Below are 17,427 nucleotides of genomic sequence, written 5' to 3' on the forward strand. Positions count from 1 at the left end.
TACCCTCCGGACCATATAAACCCTTTTCTTAAATCTCTATCAAAGCTGAGTCTAAGGTGCATTTTTATTGTCTTTCCTCCAATAAGACTAGGCTGGGCGTGGTAGTTCCTGCCTGTAACCCCAGCACTTTGGGAGGCCGAGGTGGCTGGATCACAAGGTTAGGAGTGCGAGACCAGCCTGGCCAACATGGTGAAACCCCGTCTCTACTAAAAAAAATACAAAAATTAGCCAGGCATGGTGGCATGTGCCTGTAGTATCAGCTACTCTGGAGGCTGAGGCAGGAGAATTGCTTGAACTCGGGAGGTGGAGGTTGCAGTGAGCTGAGATTGTGCCACTGGACTCCAGCATGGGTGACAGAGCAAGACTGTCTCAATAATAATAATAAGGCTATGCTAAATTACAGTAATCATATCACATATAATATTATGAAGGTGATGATAGCTAATATTTGTGGAGTGCTTATTATGTGCCAGGTACTGTTTTAAGATCTTGACTTGTATTAACTCATTAACTCCCCAACTTAGTTCCTAGCTTGCCTCCATATGGCAGATGCCATTTCCTCTTCCTTTTTTGGAAGCACTAGTGAGCATATTATGACTCTTTGGATTTCAGGCTCAAGAGAATGAGGCTCAGAGAAAGGAATTCCCTCTTGTTCCTGTTTAAGGCCCACTTTCCAAATTCTCTTTTCTCATCTTAGAATCTTCCTCTTTTCAGCAGTTGACATTTGAAATATCTATTATCTTCAAGGAAGCCTCACCTCCTATTGAGAGAGGTATGACCCTACTCTATGTTCACAAGCAGACAAGAATGTGAAAACATAGTTGTTAAACAGTGGTACAAAAACCATTGCAGGGGTTGTTTCATTACATTTCTAAATTATAGAATTATGTCTTTATACTTGCAAATCAAAATTTATCTAGACTTTTTCCCTGGTGCATGATGAGTCCCTTCCAATTTGCAATTTCAGGTCTTTTATCAACTCAAGAAAATTTCTTTCTATTGTATCTTTAGAGCTTATGGTTCACTTGTCCTGACTTTTCTTCAGGAGCATCGATATCCATGTGTTGGATTTTTATTGTCTTTCCTCCATATCTATTATTTCTTCTTGGATAATTTTCATCTCTTTGTCCTTTCTTTTGGCATTTGGGAGAATTTCTGGTATTGATTCTTTACAAAATTGATTTGGTTTTATGTATTGCTAATTCTGCTCTTTTTTCTTAAATTCTGCTGTGGCATTGTTTGCTAACTCTGCCAGCTCCTGTTACAATTCAATCTAGTACCTTATTATCTTGTGTTTCATGTATTGTTTTATAGAGTCCATGTTTTCTTTAATCTTTTCTTTGAGAGTACAAAACAGATTTTAAATAAATTTTTATTTTTAAGTAAAGATTTTTTGCAATTATGCCATTCTTTTACTTTTGGTCTTCATTGTTTTCTTCTCATGTCTCTGAAACCTTCCACAGACTCCAGGTTATTCTCTGTCTAGTTGTTGTTATTTTCTCTACCTATTACTTATCTATAAAACTGAGAATCTCATCCATCCCAGAATAGGTATAGGACCTGATTAGACACAGTAAAATTAGGTCAACAGAATTAATGAAAATGTAAAGAAGAATTCTCTTTGACTATTGCATAAGTAAATTCCTAAAAAATATTTAAAGGAAGACAAGTAATCTATAATTCAAGAAAAATATAGAGTTGTCCTAGAATTTAGTGCCTTAGGCTGAAGCAATTATGAAAAAAAACTGGAGAAAGTTGACCTTCTGATGTGAGAGATCTTAGAGAAATGAACAATTGTAGTATCATAACGACATTCCCTGTCACAATGTCTGCCTTATAGATATTATTGAGTTTTTTAATTGTTAAGTTATATTCCATTGGCTCAGGTCACTTGTGTTTATCTAATCTCATCATTTTCTGTTGGTTACATTGATCTAACTCAATTTTGGAGGTACCTCATTCTTTCTTCCATCTACAGACCTAGCTAGTTTAAAGATGAAAAATGCAGCAGATGAGAAAGAAAAATACAACTGGAAAATTTGGATGAATTAGAAACACTAAACAGTTTTCAGGAAAGCTGAGTATCAGAGAAAAACAGATGCTGGAGGAAAAGAAAAAAAAGAGGACACAAAAACTGTCCTGGCCGAAGGGGTCATGACCACACATTATCCTCGATGATGGCTTCTAATTTTTTCTTCTGCTTGACCAATTCTACTGAGACCCACTAATGCATTTTCCAGCTCCAGGATTTGATTTTTTTCTCTTACTTCAGTATCCTTGTTAAATTTCTGGTATATTTCTGAATTGTTTCTCTGTGTTTTCTTGAAGTTCATTGAGCTTTCTAAAAATAGCTATTCTGAATTCCTTGAGGTTACACATCTCCATCTCTCCACGGTTTGTCACTGGGTGCCCTACTTGGTCCATTTGTTGAGGTCATATTGACTTCAATGTTATTGATACTGTCAATGTTTGTCAATATCTGGGCATTGAAGGATAAAGTATTTATTCCAGCCTTTGCAGTCAGGTCTTGTTTGTACCTGTCCTTCAGAGGACCTTCCAGGAATTCAAAGTGGGCTGACGAGTTCCCTAAGCCAGTGATCACTGCAGCCATTTTTGTACTACAGGGCACCCTAGGACCAGGTACACTGCAATTCTTACAGATTCCTAGGTCCCCAGCCCTGTGGACTTGGGGAAGATCAGAGATTGTTCTCTGCATTCCCAGGTAAAGCCCCTAGCTTACTTCCCTTTCTTTCCCCCAAGCAAAAGGAATCTCTTTTCAGGCTGCACTGCCTGGAGTGTGGGGAGGGGTGATACAGGCATTCCCATAGCTGCTGCAGCTGCCGTCATACTGGCTCACACCTCAAGTCCAGGGCCTTCCACATCTATGCAGCATCAGGGCTTGCCCAAGGACTGCGGTCACTGCAGCCTGCCTGCCACTGAAATTTATTTGTAGCCCAAGAAATTTCCAGTGATAAAGCCAGCCAGAACTTTCGTGGGTTCTTCCTGCTGGGGCAGCTGATTCCCTTGTGGCCCAGGGTGGGTCTAAATGCTTCTTTTGTGGGCACCAGCCTGGAATCAAGTGCTGTGGGGTTCTGTCCAGTGCCGTGTGTCACTATGGCAAGACTGGTACTAAGTTTCAATATAAAGTCCCACACTTTCCCCCTTGTCCCCAAGCCATTAGATTCTCTCTTGGAGATGAATTTCCTGTGACTGGGGGAGAGGTGTCACAGGAAATGCAAGACTGTCCTTCCTCCCTTCTTCAATGCATCTTTTCTTGTTAGCATGTTAAAACCAGGTGCTATGATCTCTCACCTGATTAGCCCTTGTGAAAGTGTTTTCTTACATAGATAGTTATTCAGTTTGATCTTCCTTCAGGGAGACCATTGCTGGAGAATTCTATCCTACCATCTTACTCCACCTTCTACCTGTCTTTATTTTTTAAATGTTTCTAGTACATAATTGTGAAGTGAAAGCTTTATTTTAATCTTGGGGATCAAAAGCATGTAGCTAAGAACTTTTCCCAAGGAATATTTTAAAATTTTTATATCAATGTTTATGGAATGACATACTTTTTGATTCAAAGTTCTTCAATGTAGTTTAGTTTTGATTCAATGTTATAGAACACTGTTTTTTTAAACTGTGATCTGCAGCCCACATGTAATGGAATCACCTGGGGTGCTTATATTTAAAAAATGCAGATTCTAGGGCTCATACCAACTAAATCTCCTGGGATTGGAGACCAGGAGGTAGCTCCTATAATCTCCATAGCTGCTTCTCAGGCACACCAAGTTTAAGAACCATTCTGTCATATTTTCAGACTGGGGATTCTTACAAAATGACAAGGAAGGAAAATCTTAATCTTTTAAAGTTAGAGTTCAAGCATTGGACTATGCACTTCTTAAACACAGTTTGTCTTTCCCATTTTCTCTTTCCAGTTCTTTTACTGTCAAGGGATTGGGGCAGAAATGGGAAACAAAGCAGTGAAAGAAAAACTGTTTATTTCTTAATACACATTTTGCTTTAATAATCACCAAAAAGACTTTCATTTTCTGTCACGCACCCTGTCCGCCAATTATGTTGGCCTTCAATATATGGAGATAGCAACATATATAAATCTATATCATACATTTATACACACAAACACATTCTGTCAGCACTGTGAAGACACAGACTAGGCTTTACTAGGCTAGGGGCCTCTCCCATGCCACTTAAAAATGAGCACAGGTTTGCTCTATGCAAGAATTTCAACAGAGTTGGTCTGGCCATCAGTCCCCAATTTCCCCGAGGTAAGATAGGATGACAAAATGGGACAGCATCTTTGAAGTGAGGTCAGTCCAATTTGGATATCATAGAAGAAAAGAAACAGGATGTGCTAGGTTAAGCCTGAGATGGTATCTGGGAAGTCACCACATTCGTGATGTGAACTCAAAGAACACAGGTGCCAGTGCAGACCAAAGCCCGCCTGACTCAACCCAACAGGGTCAGGTGTGCATCTGTGAGTAGTGCTCACTGAGCCCCCGCCAGCAGTGTCCGGCAGGGCACCGCTGCTCAGTAGTGTGCTTTTAGAACCTGTCAGAGAAGCTCCAGCATTGGGACCACATGCCCCTTTCATCAGAATCAGGGTCCCATATCCACTGAGTTTTCCATCTCAGGACAGCTGATGAGGCAAGAAATGTGCTGTTGCCAGTTCCCAAGCTGCTGGGGCTGTTGAGAGGCAATATCACAAAACCTTCTATGCAAACTACGCATCTTTTGCTTAGTGCTGGGCCAAGTGGACCTTGGCTAACGGTATTCCATAGCTGTCAGAAAGGCTTTCTGCCTTTCTCCCAGCCCCACCAGGATACATGTCTGACTCCCTCTTCTGGACCCTCCGGTGGACTCGGAGGAATGAGGCCCAGACGCTCCTCAGCAGATAGGTAGCTGCACAAAAGGAGGACAGGCCCACCTTTCGTGCTGTTTTAAGGACTGCTGGTGGCTGCGCTTCTTGCATGGTTCCTGGAAGGCAAGGGTCACAAGGCTGGAGTACACGGCAGAGCCCTTAGGGATTTCACCTGCAGACAAACATAAAACAAACCAAATCAGTGTATATTGCCAGGCCCTACTGATGGCTACTTGAAGCTGCAGTGAGAGCTACGGCCAAAGCCAGGAGCACAGTGAGAGCCAGTTATGAGGACAAGCTAAGAGCATGCGCTGCAGTCTGGAGGAGCAACAGGTGCCCCAGGTTAGGGGGAGCCTCCCCACCTCCCTGTGTGCTGAGATCCCTGCTCCAATTCACTGCACACTGGGTGGCTGGATCCTACCACTCCCTCTTCAGGGGCCAGGTGACTCTCCAAATCACTTTGTCTCAGCAGAAAGAGGCCTTTGTCATCTCCACCCAAGAAAGAAGTGCTTAGCGTGAAACATGCACATATAGAAACAGCCTGTTGTAGGAAGAAGAGGACATTTTGCTGGGAAGTCCTCTGTTAAGTTTATGTCCAGTCGCCATAATGAGGGTGTGGAGGGGCCAAGTCCACAGGGACCTGAGAGCTCAACTAAGTCCAGTTCCATCTTTGACAGATGAGGGTGCAGCAGTCTCACAGAGACTAAGGGACAAGCCAAAGCCACACAGCAGTTAGTGATAAGCCAGGGATTAGGACCGAGGCCTCGGGTCCTTTCCAGTGATCTCTGGGAGGTGGAGGGGAAAGCTTCCACACTGGAGAAAGCCAGTGGATACTAGAGATTTTTGGGTTACCTTTTAGTGGATACTAGAGATTTTTGGGTTACCTTTTCTGGGACAGGAATAAGGCTTTACAGAGGCAATCCTGTAAGTGCTGCTCTAAAGAGGCTCATGAAAGAGAAGAATTATCAGAGAAAAACAAAAGGGAATTAGTGAAAAAATTTAAAAAAGAGCAAGTTAAACTGGCCCAAGTCATTTCTCCAACTATGGAGATCAATGTTCTCTCAGGTTATGGTTTAGAAACATTTCTAGGAATATGCTGAATTGCTTATGACAAAGCTTTGAAGTCCACGTTAAAAGGTTTAGTTTCTGATTTTTAAACCATTTCATATACCTCAAGTTTTTCTTCAAAGCACTTCCTAGGGAATGATTAACACTTAGTGTTTTAAGTAAATGTAGATAATGTCTGGTACATATGTAACATTCCGCCCCCATCCCTCCCAAGGTTCAGTTGTTATTTATTAACAAATTCTCTTTTAGACCAATGAGACACAACAGATCTCTTTTATCATGTTACTTAAAGATACATCAAAATCAAATTGCTGTTCTTAACCCAGGAGTGTGCAGTGAAATCAGTTTATTAGGTTGCAAATTGCTTTTACTTTTTCACGAAGAGTAGAACACATAACTGGCCTCAAGATCCCTCTACCAAAAGCTCATTCAGAGGCAGACTCCTGAATGTCTAATGACTTCAAGAGTGAGCTGAATTGTATTTCTCCAGTCTCCTGGCTTGGCATCAAAGAAGAAAAATTGGAGTAAAAAGGAGAGATGATGACAATGTGAGAGTGAACCAAGATACAGGGCAGGAGCTGACGGGGTGGGAGGGTGATGGGAACAGAAACTAGCAGGAAGCTCACTGAGGACCTGTGGTCTTGCAAGTGGACCCCAAATCTTCTCCTGGAAGGCCAAAGCAGGTCAAGGGTCACCTACAAGATCTGCTAACGGATGGTGATGGGTTGGGGACAGGCTTGGTGCCTCTGACTGGTGCAGTAGTTTCCTTACCTCTAAGTTAGTCCTTGCCTTCTTTAAAACATCGTGTGTTCTGGTTACTGAAACAACAAAGAGCACCACAGAGTAGAAATCACCAGCAGAAATTAACCCTACTTGCTTAGCGTGAGAATTCTAAAGCATTTATTTCTTTCTGGCCATTCAGCTTGGAGTCTCCTGCTATCCACCCCCTGTCTTCCCCACCCTCTGCATCCACAATTGCTCGTGGCACAGGAGGTTTGGGGACATCAAATCAGTCTCCACTCCCAACATCTCCAAGCCCCCCTGGTCACTTCTCATCTGAAGCACAAGTAGGGCATCAGGAAGACTGCCCGTTTCTTCCCCCATTCCCTCTCAGGGAACCTACGCTGGCTGACGATGAACTGCTCCATGCTCTCCTTCTGCTGGTTGGCCATCTTCAGACACTCAGTTGTGCTCTGAAGGAGCTGCTCCTGTTTGGATATTTTGGTTCTCAGTTGCAGAAGTTCCCTTTCTGTTGATTCTCCCTGGATACGAGGAACAGACTCTTACTGACCAGGCAGAAGGCCTAAAACACCCTATGCTTTGTGGCTCTTTCCAATTCAAAGAAGGATTCTACAATCTTCTCAACCCTCCTGAACTGGATTTCCTCCTTCACAGCCTCGGATACCTCCAGCTGAGGATACCTCCATCCAGTTTAGGATGAGGCCATTAGGTAGGAATATTGAGACTCTGGAATTCCCCATGCAGACTATCACAGACCTACACACCTGTAGCTTAAGAGAACCTCGCTTCAGGCTGGCATAAAACTCCCAACTCTGAAGAGGACCTTGCTTTAGTCCTGATATCAGTTCTGTCACTCTCCCTTCACAGGTAAGATTGAGAGTTCAGAAATGTTATGCTGGGGTGAGAGATCTGGACTCAGGCAAGTTTGCAAGTTTGTAAATATTTGTGCCAACATGAAGATGGCAAAACACCCTCTCCCTGGAATTAGCATAGTTGGATCCAAAATGTATTGGTGACATTGACCTGGAGCTAGAATCCCTGGGGAGGGGATCCTGAAACCTGCCTACACAAGGGTCTGTCAATCAGAGTTAGCCTGAGCTCTGAGCAGATCCTGAGGGGTGGCTGACTTTCCCCAGGCCTGGTCCAGAGATGCCAGCTTAAGTGACATGCTGGGATTCCAGGCAGTGGCTAAAAAGGCTCAGTCTCATGGGGGCATTCTGTGATCATTGGACCATGGGACCTGAGGGGTGGGAGATGGGTGCTGAAGCTTTAACTGAATTTCAGCTCAGCCAAACTTCAGAGAGGTAAAGAAACTGAACATTTATGGATTGCCAGGGTTATGATGTCTCCGCCTTCTCCACACCCCTTCCTCTTCTTCTTTGATTTCTTATCCAGGGGCCAGGGGGCTGGTGGGGAATGGGACGTATTCAGAGCTGCAATGAAAGCAGCCACCATGGGTCAGAGATGTCCCTCCAGGGACACTCCTCTAAGTTCCTGTCTATCCCATTTCACGATGTGGCTCCTGATTTTCTGGAAAAGCTGTGACATTGAGGAGACAGAACAGTATTGGAGGGCAGGAGAACTGGGTTTGAACCAAGAAAGGACACTGGCATCTTACCACTTTGCCAGGCAGCACAGGGATGTGGGTGCTTGGCAGGGCCGCTCTCCAGAACATGGTGAGGAGGGAAGCCGACTCCTCTAGGGCATGGTGCAGGGCGCTGGTGCTGCTCTGAAGCTCATGAATGCCTTTGCTGCCTAGCACCTGGGGAAAGGTAACACCACAGGAGCGGAGAGATTACTTTCTTCCCCCTGCGTGGGTTCAAGCTTCCTTTGTGAGTGAGGCACAGAACATGCACCTGCTTGAACTTGTGAAGCCCTCGCACAACCGTTTGCAGCTCTCAGAACTAAGGTGCTGCTCCCTTTACCAGGAATGCCTTCCTCCACCTGCAGAACTCACAAGGCTTTCAAAACTCACCCCCCTTGCTATGTCCTCTATGAACCTGTTACCTTCCTTGTCTGAGATAAATGACCACGTTTGCACTGGCGCTCTCACAGCACAGAGGGTGACTTCTCATACTGTGCCTGTAGCCCCTTACTGTGCTTATCTACTTGGGTGTGTGTCTTGCCCTCTATTGTGGGGGCTCCGTGGAGGCAGGGCTGTCCCTACGCATCCATGGGTCTCCAGCAGCTCAGACAGCACAGCCACAGGTTCCTGGTCTCTCTCACTGGCAAGGTGCTCTGAGAAGCTTTGCTGACTGCCTTCCCTCCCCTGTGCAGTCTGCACAAGGAAATGCCATGGCTGCCAGGCTTCTCGCCCCTTCCACATGTGGGGGCCATACACCTGCAAATCCTTCGGTTTCTATCCATCCCATTGAGTCGACTCTGCCCACAGATGGTCATGAGCCTGCATGACTATGGTAGATAATAAGCTACCAAAGGCTGCTAGGCAATGCCACGTGTTTCTGTGAGGCTGAGGGGAAATATCCAGTCCGCTACATCTGGAACAGAGTAGAACTCACAGCAAAAATAGGAGATAGAGAAGAAAGGGCCTGGCTGCTATACATGGAAGGGGAATCCTCAGCTGTTGAGAGATGCAAAGCAAGAAAAAAACAAAAATGGTAGGAGAAGGAGTTAACATCAAAGGAACAAACGGCACAAGGAAAGAGTGCACCTGAAGCTACAGGTGTGATTACCTCTGTGCCTTGGGCTTCAAGGCCAGGGAAGCTGCACGCTGATCTCACAAGAGACACCATCTTTTTGACCAGCAGCTTGCCCTCCGCAATCTGCTGTCTTAGGGCACTGTAGTCATCAATGTGGCCAATGACATGGCGGCCATGCTTATTGGCAAAGGAGCCATCAGTAGCATCACCCTCCAGCTTGGGAGGGGTCTTCATTACTGGAGAAGTATCCAAACCCAAGCCTGAAAAAGAAAATGACAACACAACAGAATCTTCTGTTATTCATAATGATATCCTCAGTTTGCTCCAACTAAAACAGAGGTAGGGAACAAGAAAAGGACGAGGCTGGGAACAAGAAAGGAAGCCTTGGAATGTACAAGGGTGGGGCAAAGTCCATAGAGATCTTCTGGCTTCTACATTTTTACAATCTTTCTTACATTATCTCTTAATGATAAATTTGCCAGGAGACAATTTTTTCCTTATTGGCAAATGAAATAGGATGAATGATAAATAATAAGTTTCTGGGTAGAGAAGACACAGACAAGGCAATCAAGCTGGATACAGACAGCATTTTCAAGAATAGCGAGATTATGGTGCAATGAAGCGAAAACAGCAGTAGGAAAACTACAGGAGGATGAACAATGGCAAGAAAGGCAGCCACAGAAGGTGCAGGGAGTAGGCTAAAGGCCTTGGGGCATGCAGAGAAAACTCTCTAAATACAGATAATATGTTTAGAGACAACAAAAGGTTGTTTGCATTAATCTCTTTCCATCATCAGTCCCTGGGCTCTTTAGTTGCCATATTTACCATCTGTTCTGTTGATTATGGCCGTTTCTGAGCCAGGAGTAGAGGAAGCAGAGCTGGGGAGGACCAGAGCTGGGGAATTCATACCAACATCCCGGACTGGAGGGGACACAGCTGAATCTAGGGGGTAAAGGCAACCATAGTTTTCAGGAGCCCTGGAACACACTGCACGTGAAGCACATGCACACCTAGCCATCCCCACTGAGGCCTACGGTGGCAGGACTCTCCTCTTACTGAATTATCCAAACCCCACAAGCAAAAGCAAAAGCCCATGAGTCACTGAGTTCAGAATATGTCCATTCTTCCGAACAAAAAGATATTCCTTTAATTGAGGAGTGTTCCATGAGAAAGTAACCTCTAGTTTGAAAAATTATTAGGTGTATTTTTATAAATCGAGTCTTGAGTATAACTTGTGTGTGGTATCTAATATGATGCCCTGTAACTAAATGTAGTATGTATAAATATACATAGTACATATTAAAATCTAGAATCAAGGAATCAAGGAATGAATGGATTCATGAGGGACTAAACTCAACATTCTAGTCATCATTCTGATGAGGTAATACTGAAAAAAAATGACTTGTATGAGAAGAACGGAGACAGAAGGCTTGGTGGGTTAACATCTTGCTGGAGACTAAAAAGCAACCCTATGGTGGAGGAATTGGAAAATATCACAAAGAAGGCAGAAAAGGTCCTCCTCAGGCAAGTGTGGCCCATTGCCTGCTTTCTGGCTCAGGCCTCAGGGGTGCTAGAGAAAGAGGGGCAGGGACTGCACCAGTGGGGCTGAGTCTTGGCTGCTGTGTGGGAAGCCAGAGAGAGGGGAAGGCCTGGTTAGAAGGAAGAGTTGGAGACATAACTGAACACCAGAACCATCAGGGCAGCCCAGAGGAGGGCAAGGTGTCCACCTAACGTAAGCTGAAAACAGCATAATCATGTTATTGTCACCTTCATTTGACAAATAAGGTTACTGTCGGCTTAATGAGCATCTACAAGAACCAGAGAAAAATAAAGATTAACATGACCCAGAAATAGCTGGCAGGAGAGTTTGAAAGTTCAGTTTTAGAGAAACTGAACAGAAGTGGTTCCTGATTTGAATAAAATTGAAGGTATGGCCATGGAGGTGAGTGGAGATGGTGTACTAAATGGTGTATCAAAAGGAGAGAAGGACAGAGGAAGTAGAAATTGAATGATTTAAGAGACTAGGGGGACACCATTGACATTTCAATGAAAACTGGGAGAAGTGAGATTGATGGGGGATATTGAGAAGAGAAGGGGGACCTGGTCAAACACGCCTATCTGGAAAGGCAGGCAAGGAGTGGGGTAGAGAAAGCGAATGATGGCCACCCGAAATAAGTCACCCACCATCCAGGACTTCCCCAGAGCCCTGTTTCCTTAGGGGAGGAACATTTTACCACACACTGAGTTCCCCACCTGTGAGGGAAAGGGGGAACAGAGAATCTGGGAAGGTCGGCAATACTGAGACAGGGCACAATGAGCTAGAAGGAACACAGACTGAAAATCACAATATCTTGTTCTGATCCTGGCTTTGTCTATAACTTCTCTAAACCCTCGCTTGTCTGTTAATATCTCAGGACCTAAGTTTTCTTATGTGAAATACAGAGATAGCAAAACCTGCTTTACTTCAGATGAAATTATGTATGTGAAAACACTTGGCTAATACTAAAGCACCAAGCAAATCCAAGAAAAAGATATGAACATACACAGCTGCTAATTATTGAGCAATTCTTAGTGTGCTAAGCACTTGTAAATAATTTCATTTAATGCTCAAAATCATATAAGGCACATATGATCATTATCCTCATCTTAAATATAAGGAAACTAAGGCTTAAACCTCTGAGGCTTTAAACACCTTGTCCAAATCAAATGACCTGTAAGCGGTAAACTCGGAATCTGGAGCCCGGTCTGACCTAAATCCCACGCTTTCACTCAGGCTGCTAGACTAGAGCGTCTCTGATTTCAACCTGACCCTAAGGAGCATGGACCAGGCAGATTGCACCTTCTGCCGCAGACATCCTGGTGATCTCCCCACTGGCCAAGGGCTTTCTAAGTCCCTTTTCCTTCCTACCTTGGAGGAGCAGCTGCTTGTTTCCAGGGTCAGCTCTGGCTGGGAAGTTCTGGTTAACAGAGGACAGGCTGAGGCTGGCTTTGCCAGCACCGCTATCCAGCTGCTGTTGCAGCTGCAGTCGCAGACAATTGTTCCCCTGAATGCTGTGCTCCAGCTGCCCTCTCAGAGCTCGTACCTCTGCCACCAGGTGGCTCAGGTCACTGCTCAAAGGGATTTGGTGACAGACATCCAGGCTGTAAGCTAAGAGAGAAGAGGAGTCTGGTAACATTGACCCAAGTGTATTTCCAAGCACTTGTCAGAACCCTCCTCTGTGACATTCTTTTCTGCCAAGGACCTCACTATCATCTGAGTCTCATGCAACCCATCTATGATGGAGATGTCACCATTTCTGTGTGTGGCCGGGGGATGGCACTGAGCTGGCACACATCCAGTCTGAAACTTCCCTGTGGTTTAAGTTACACACATGCACCTATAGAGCATTTGATTGGCAGATAAGGATAAGTCCATATTTCATCTCCATAGTAACCTTAGTCCTGTAGGCTAAAGTATAGGATCCTCCAAGGTAGAAGTTCAGCACTGAGCTAGAGAAGGGTAGGGGATGAGGGAGAAAGAGATTTAACAGCCTTCACTCTCAAAAATGAAAGAGGAGAAGGAGGAGGCCTTCTGGTAGCATGTGAGAATGTGAGTTGGGCACATTAGACCAGGGATTATAACTAAGTGAGTTTTTCAATTTCTCTCTCTTTCTCTCTCTCTCTCTCTCTCTATATATATATATATATGCATGTGTGCGTGTGTGTACACATATATACACCTATATATAGTGTGTATATGTGTGTATATATATGTTGTGTGTGTATATACATACTATATATAGGTGTATATATGTACATATATACATGTACATATATATGTACACACATATATATACACATACATATATATAAAAATATATATGTATATATATTTACCTCCATTCACCACATGTAGTCTATTTCATTGTACTGGGGATGAAGAGATCTAAGAAATATTCTACAAGGCTACAATCCTTTATCTGAAAGCCTTAAGGCCAAATGTATTTCGAAAGGTAAAATTTGTTTTAGTTTTTAGCAAGGCAACAGGAAGTATATATCATATACAACATGTATCCAGTTGCATGTGAGCCACAATCCTTAATCAAACATATAACTCTTTCTGCAATGAGCTATGTGAATATTCTAAGTAGATAAATAAAGACTTTTGAATATCCTCTTGTCAGTTCATCTAGTTTTTTCACTAAATGAGTATTTGAAAAATTTAATTTGGAGATCTTACTGGATTTTGAAATTACAGATAAGAGATTATGGCGCTTTAGTGGTTGTAGCTTTGAAATGAGTCCTAAAAGGCAGGGAGAAAAGCATGAAAGGAAAGGGAGCTCAGGATGAACTAGTTGTAGAGGCTTTGGTAAATAATCTACTCTTGAATTTTACCCAAAGTTTTATGATGTTCCTCTCTCTCTTTCTCACTCCAACTTCGCACTAAATTTTGCTTATTTTTTAAGAGATGTTTTAAAATCTATCTATACCCTTTCATTTTCCCAATAGCACCTTATATTAGACTGTCATCTCTTAATGTGCCAGAATATCACTAGACCCATCCAATAGGTTTCCCAGATTCTAATGTCTCCCAACTCCAGGACATCCCCTGAGACTTAGCATCCTAAAGTTCTGTTTTCATCATATGCTTATCTTCTTTGAAAAAGAAGTTTCATTATCTACGATACAGAATGTCAACTTTCACCCTGACCTGTGAGCTTTCAAGATTTGGTGACTCTGCTCCACCATCCTGACTTCTCACTCCCCCAACCCGAAGCTTCTCCTGTGGTCGGGCTGGTCCCACTGACCCAACACTCACCATGACTGGGTACTTAAGCTATTCTCCCAGCCTGGTGAGCCCCCTGCATTTCTTCAAGTTCCAGTTCACCTTCTCTTTAGAAAATCAGGAAACTAAATCAGGATTTATGATAATTCAAATCTAACTTCCACTGCCCTTCACCCTTTGTTTAGCCCTCTGGAGGGACATAAAATACATGAGTTCTTTTTCACCTGACAGTTCTTCAAATATCCGAAGCCAGTTCTCAGGTCCTCAAGATCCTTTGAAAGCCTACATTTCTTTAGTTTCTTTGACCAGTTGGAGATTTCTGGCCCACACCATTGTGTGCCCTGTCTTCATTATGTTCCCTAGTGTGTCAACGCCCTTTTCAAAGATGGTGCCCTGTAATCTAACAATACTTTAGACATGTCTCCACAGGCGACCATCACACTTACACTACTGTAGTGTCAGTTTGAGCTGGCATTTCTAGCAACCTCTGGCCTACGACTTACTTGTGTGATCATGTTTCTACCAAACCCCGTACCCTCAAGTCCATGAACGGCTGCCTGTCCTATATTTCTACCCTAATCCTATATTTCTACCACTGATATTTTTAATCAAGCTCAGGATTTTGCTTTTTATCTTTGCTAAATTTCATGACATTGATGTCAGTCCTCTGTTCTAGCCTGCTGTGACTTATTAACATTATGTTTTGAGTACCCTTCTCCATTTAAAGAAGAAGGAAGAAATATATCAAATTCTCAAATATTAGATTATTATTTCAGCAGGCAGCAAAGTCTTCAATAAATGTCCTTAATATTTAAATCCAGGATTGAAATTTAGGTCCTATTAGTGATATTTCTATAAGGGTTTTTTGTTTTTGTGTCTTTTAATTTTATCCTGTGGGCAGGCTGGTCCCCACTGACTCAACACTCACCATGACTTTGTACTTTAGCTATTTGCCCAGCCTGGTAAGCCCCTGTGTTTCTTCAAATTCCAGTTCACGTTCTCTTTAGAAAATCAGGAAACTAAATCAGGATTTATGAAAATTACATGAAAGGGCAATAAGCTGAGACCCAGATGTCACTAGGGAAAGGGTCAGGGTGGGAGCAGACTGCCTGCTGCATCGGGCTGAATGGGTTGTCAGTACGTATTACCGACAATATTAAAGGCCTTTTCAAATGATGATATCATTAGGACAGTTCTTTTGCTTTCAAAAATGTTATAATCTAGACATTGATAGGAATGTCTAGATTTTCTTAAAGTAATTAGGAATGATCAGGCTGGATCTTGCTCGTGCCACCAACCTGTCCCATTGGGCTTTGTGTTTGAGAGTTCCTACTAGGAGCCCCAGGCTCGGGTGGGGGTTTCTGCGACAGAACTCTGTAGCTTCCCACGATCTCCACAACTCCCAAAGGAAAGAGCTCACTAGCAACCTATGCAAGGGCAAAAAGCTCATGGGGTGAGGGGAGAAGAACACATACCTTTCAGCCTCTTCTTGGAATTGCCATAAAGTGCCTCGTAGATTTGTAGCTCTGACTGGAGGAACTCAAAGAGCTGCTGTTTCTCTTCACACTGTTGCTGCAGGAGAACCAGCTTGTGCTGCAGTCTGACCAGGGAGAGGCAAGGCCCACTGAAATGGCAGAGCCACTCAGCCACACCAGAGCAATAAGCTGATAGCCAGATGTCAACTCGGGGTCATAAAGGGTTACGGTTAGGGTTACATCTGAGCCCCAGATGTCAACTCAGGGGGTCAGGAAGACCATCACTTTTATTTCGCAGATGTGGAAATGGAGGCTGAGGGAGGTCAAGTAACTTTGCTTGAAAACACACCATTGCCTACATTAGTTCACAGCAGAATAGACACACCAGCACAGTCTCCTTACTGTTCCTACAGTGCTCTTTGCATTCTGACAAGCGGTTTACAGGGCTTATGCTGGGACCAAGCATCACAGCCAGTATAGAAGCTTCCTAGGTGATGGTGAGACTAATGTCCTATATGTAATTGGAAGCATGGGACCCCTTCTTTTTCATGTCTCTGATATACTGAAGACTTCTATAACAGAGTTTTACTCTCTCAACTTGGGAGTGACAAGGCATTCCCAGAGAAGTCCTTTCTTCTTCTCAAAGCGCCCTTCCCCCCACCCCACTGACACACAAAAATCAGGAATGGCAGAGGGAACACTGAGGTTTCCAAAAGAGGACACCAATTGTCTTGCCAATATCCTTTCTCGTAATGTAAGAATGAATGTAATAATGAAGAATGCTGCCTTCTCTGTCAATGGGTCCCCTCTTACCTGGAGTCGTTTTCCTGGAGGGAAAGACGTTCCTCCCTGAAATGCAAGACCTCTTGCTGCTTCTCCCTCAAGTCTTCCAAAAGCTGCTGCCTTTCCACCTTCTGGTGCTCCAGCTCCTTTTCTAGCTCTTGAAGGTGGGATCGAGAGGACAGCAGAGCCTCCCTCAGGCTTTCCGTTTCCTGGGAGTGCTCTGGTGAGAGGAACACAGGATTGATTTATTAAGATGGGGCCAGAGCTCAGCAGGAAGATGACCCCAAGCACATCCACCCTGACAAACAGAGCTAAGGAGCAGGGAAGGAAGGCCCTATGTTGGTGGGAAGAGCATGCTGGCTCAACATCCCCCGCAGCCTGGAGAATGGTACATCTCTGTCTTTGCAAAACCCTTCATTCCACTTATTTAATCTGTCTTATCTTGCTCTTAGAGAAATTCTGCTTTCTAATGCTCACCATTTTCCAAGTGCTCACATATCATCTGTTCAATAATCTATCCTGGTCGCTCCTATTTAACACGATGGCAGAATAGAAAACCAAATCCAAAAGCAGCAAATTTAAGTAAACACAAATTTCTATAATACCTATGTAGATAGAATAATCCATAGCATAGTGGGCGAAATGGTGATACATACCTCCAGAGCAACAGCTTTATCATGTATTCGCTGGTGAAGTTTGTCAAGCAACATTTCATTTGCTTCTAGGGTTTTATCTGAGTTATCTCGTTACTGTAGGAGCTCCCGAAATTCCTGAGACCAAAACATCGTTTCTTTTATTCTTTTATCCAATATTAACTAAATTGCCAAGTAATTTGTTAGTTATTCAGGATAAAAAAAACAAGATGTGATCACTCCCCTCAAAAGTAACAAGTTTAGCAGAGATAACAGACATAAATTGTAGAGTATTCTGCAACATACCACAGACACAACACGTAGAATTAACTGTTCTGCAACATACCCTAGCTACCAGGGAAACACAGGATGCACTGCCTAAGTCTGCCTGCAGGTGTCAGTAAAGACCTCACAGAGAAGGTAA

General features: G+C 43.6%; 1 protein-coding gene across 1 annotated transcript; it reads right to left on the minus strand.

The window, feature by feature from the left end:
* Positions 1-4,449: 4,449 nt before the first annotated feature.
* Positions 4,450-16,616, minus strand: LOC101175977 (myomegalin; the record flags this gene model as incomplete). Its single annotated transcript, XM_030824750.1, has 8 exons — positions 4,450-5,051; positions 6,719-6,765; positions 7,071-7,209; positions 8,307-8,450; positions 9,382-9,608; positions 10,174-10,290; positions 15,589-15,713; positions 16,402-16,616. Coding segments are annotated over 8 exons (1,056 nt in total), but the record flags the coding sequence as incomplete, so codon positions are not given.
* Between the last annotated feature and the right edge of the window lie 811 nt (positions 16,617-17,427).

Source organism: Nomascus leucogenys, chromosome 12 (genome assembly GCF_006542625.1).
Source record: "Nomascus leucogenys isolate Asia chromosome 12, Asia_NLE_v1, whole genome shotgun sequence".
Classification (NCBI taxonomy): Eukaryota; Metazoa; Chordata; class Mammalia; order Primates; family Hylobatidae; genus Nomascus; species Nomascus leucogenys.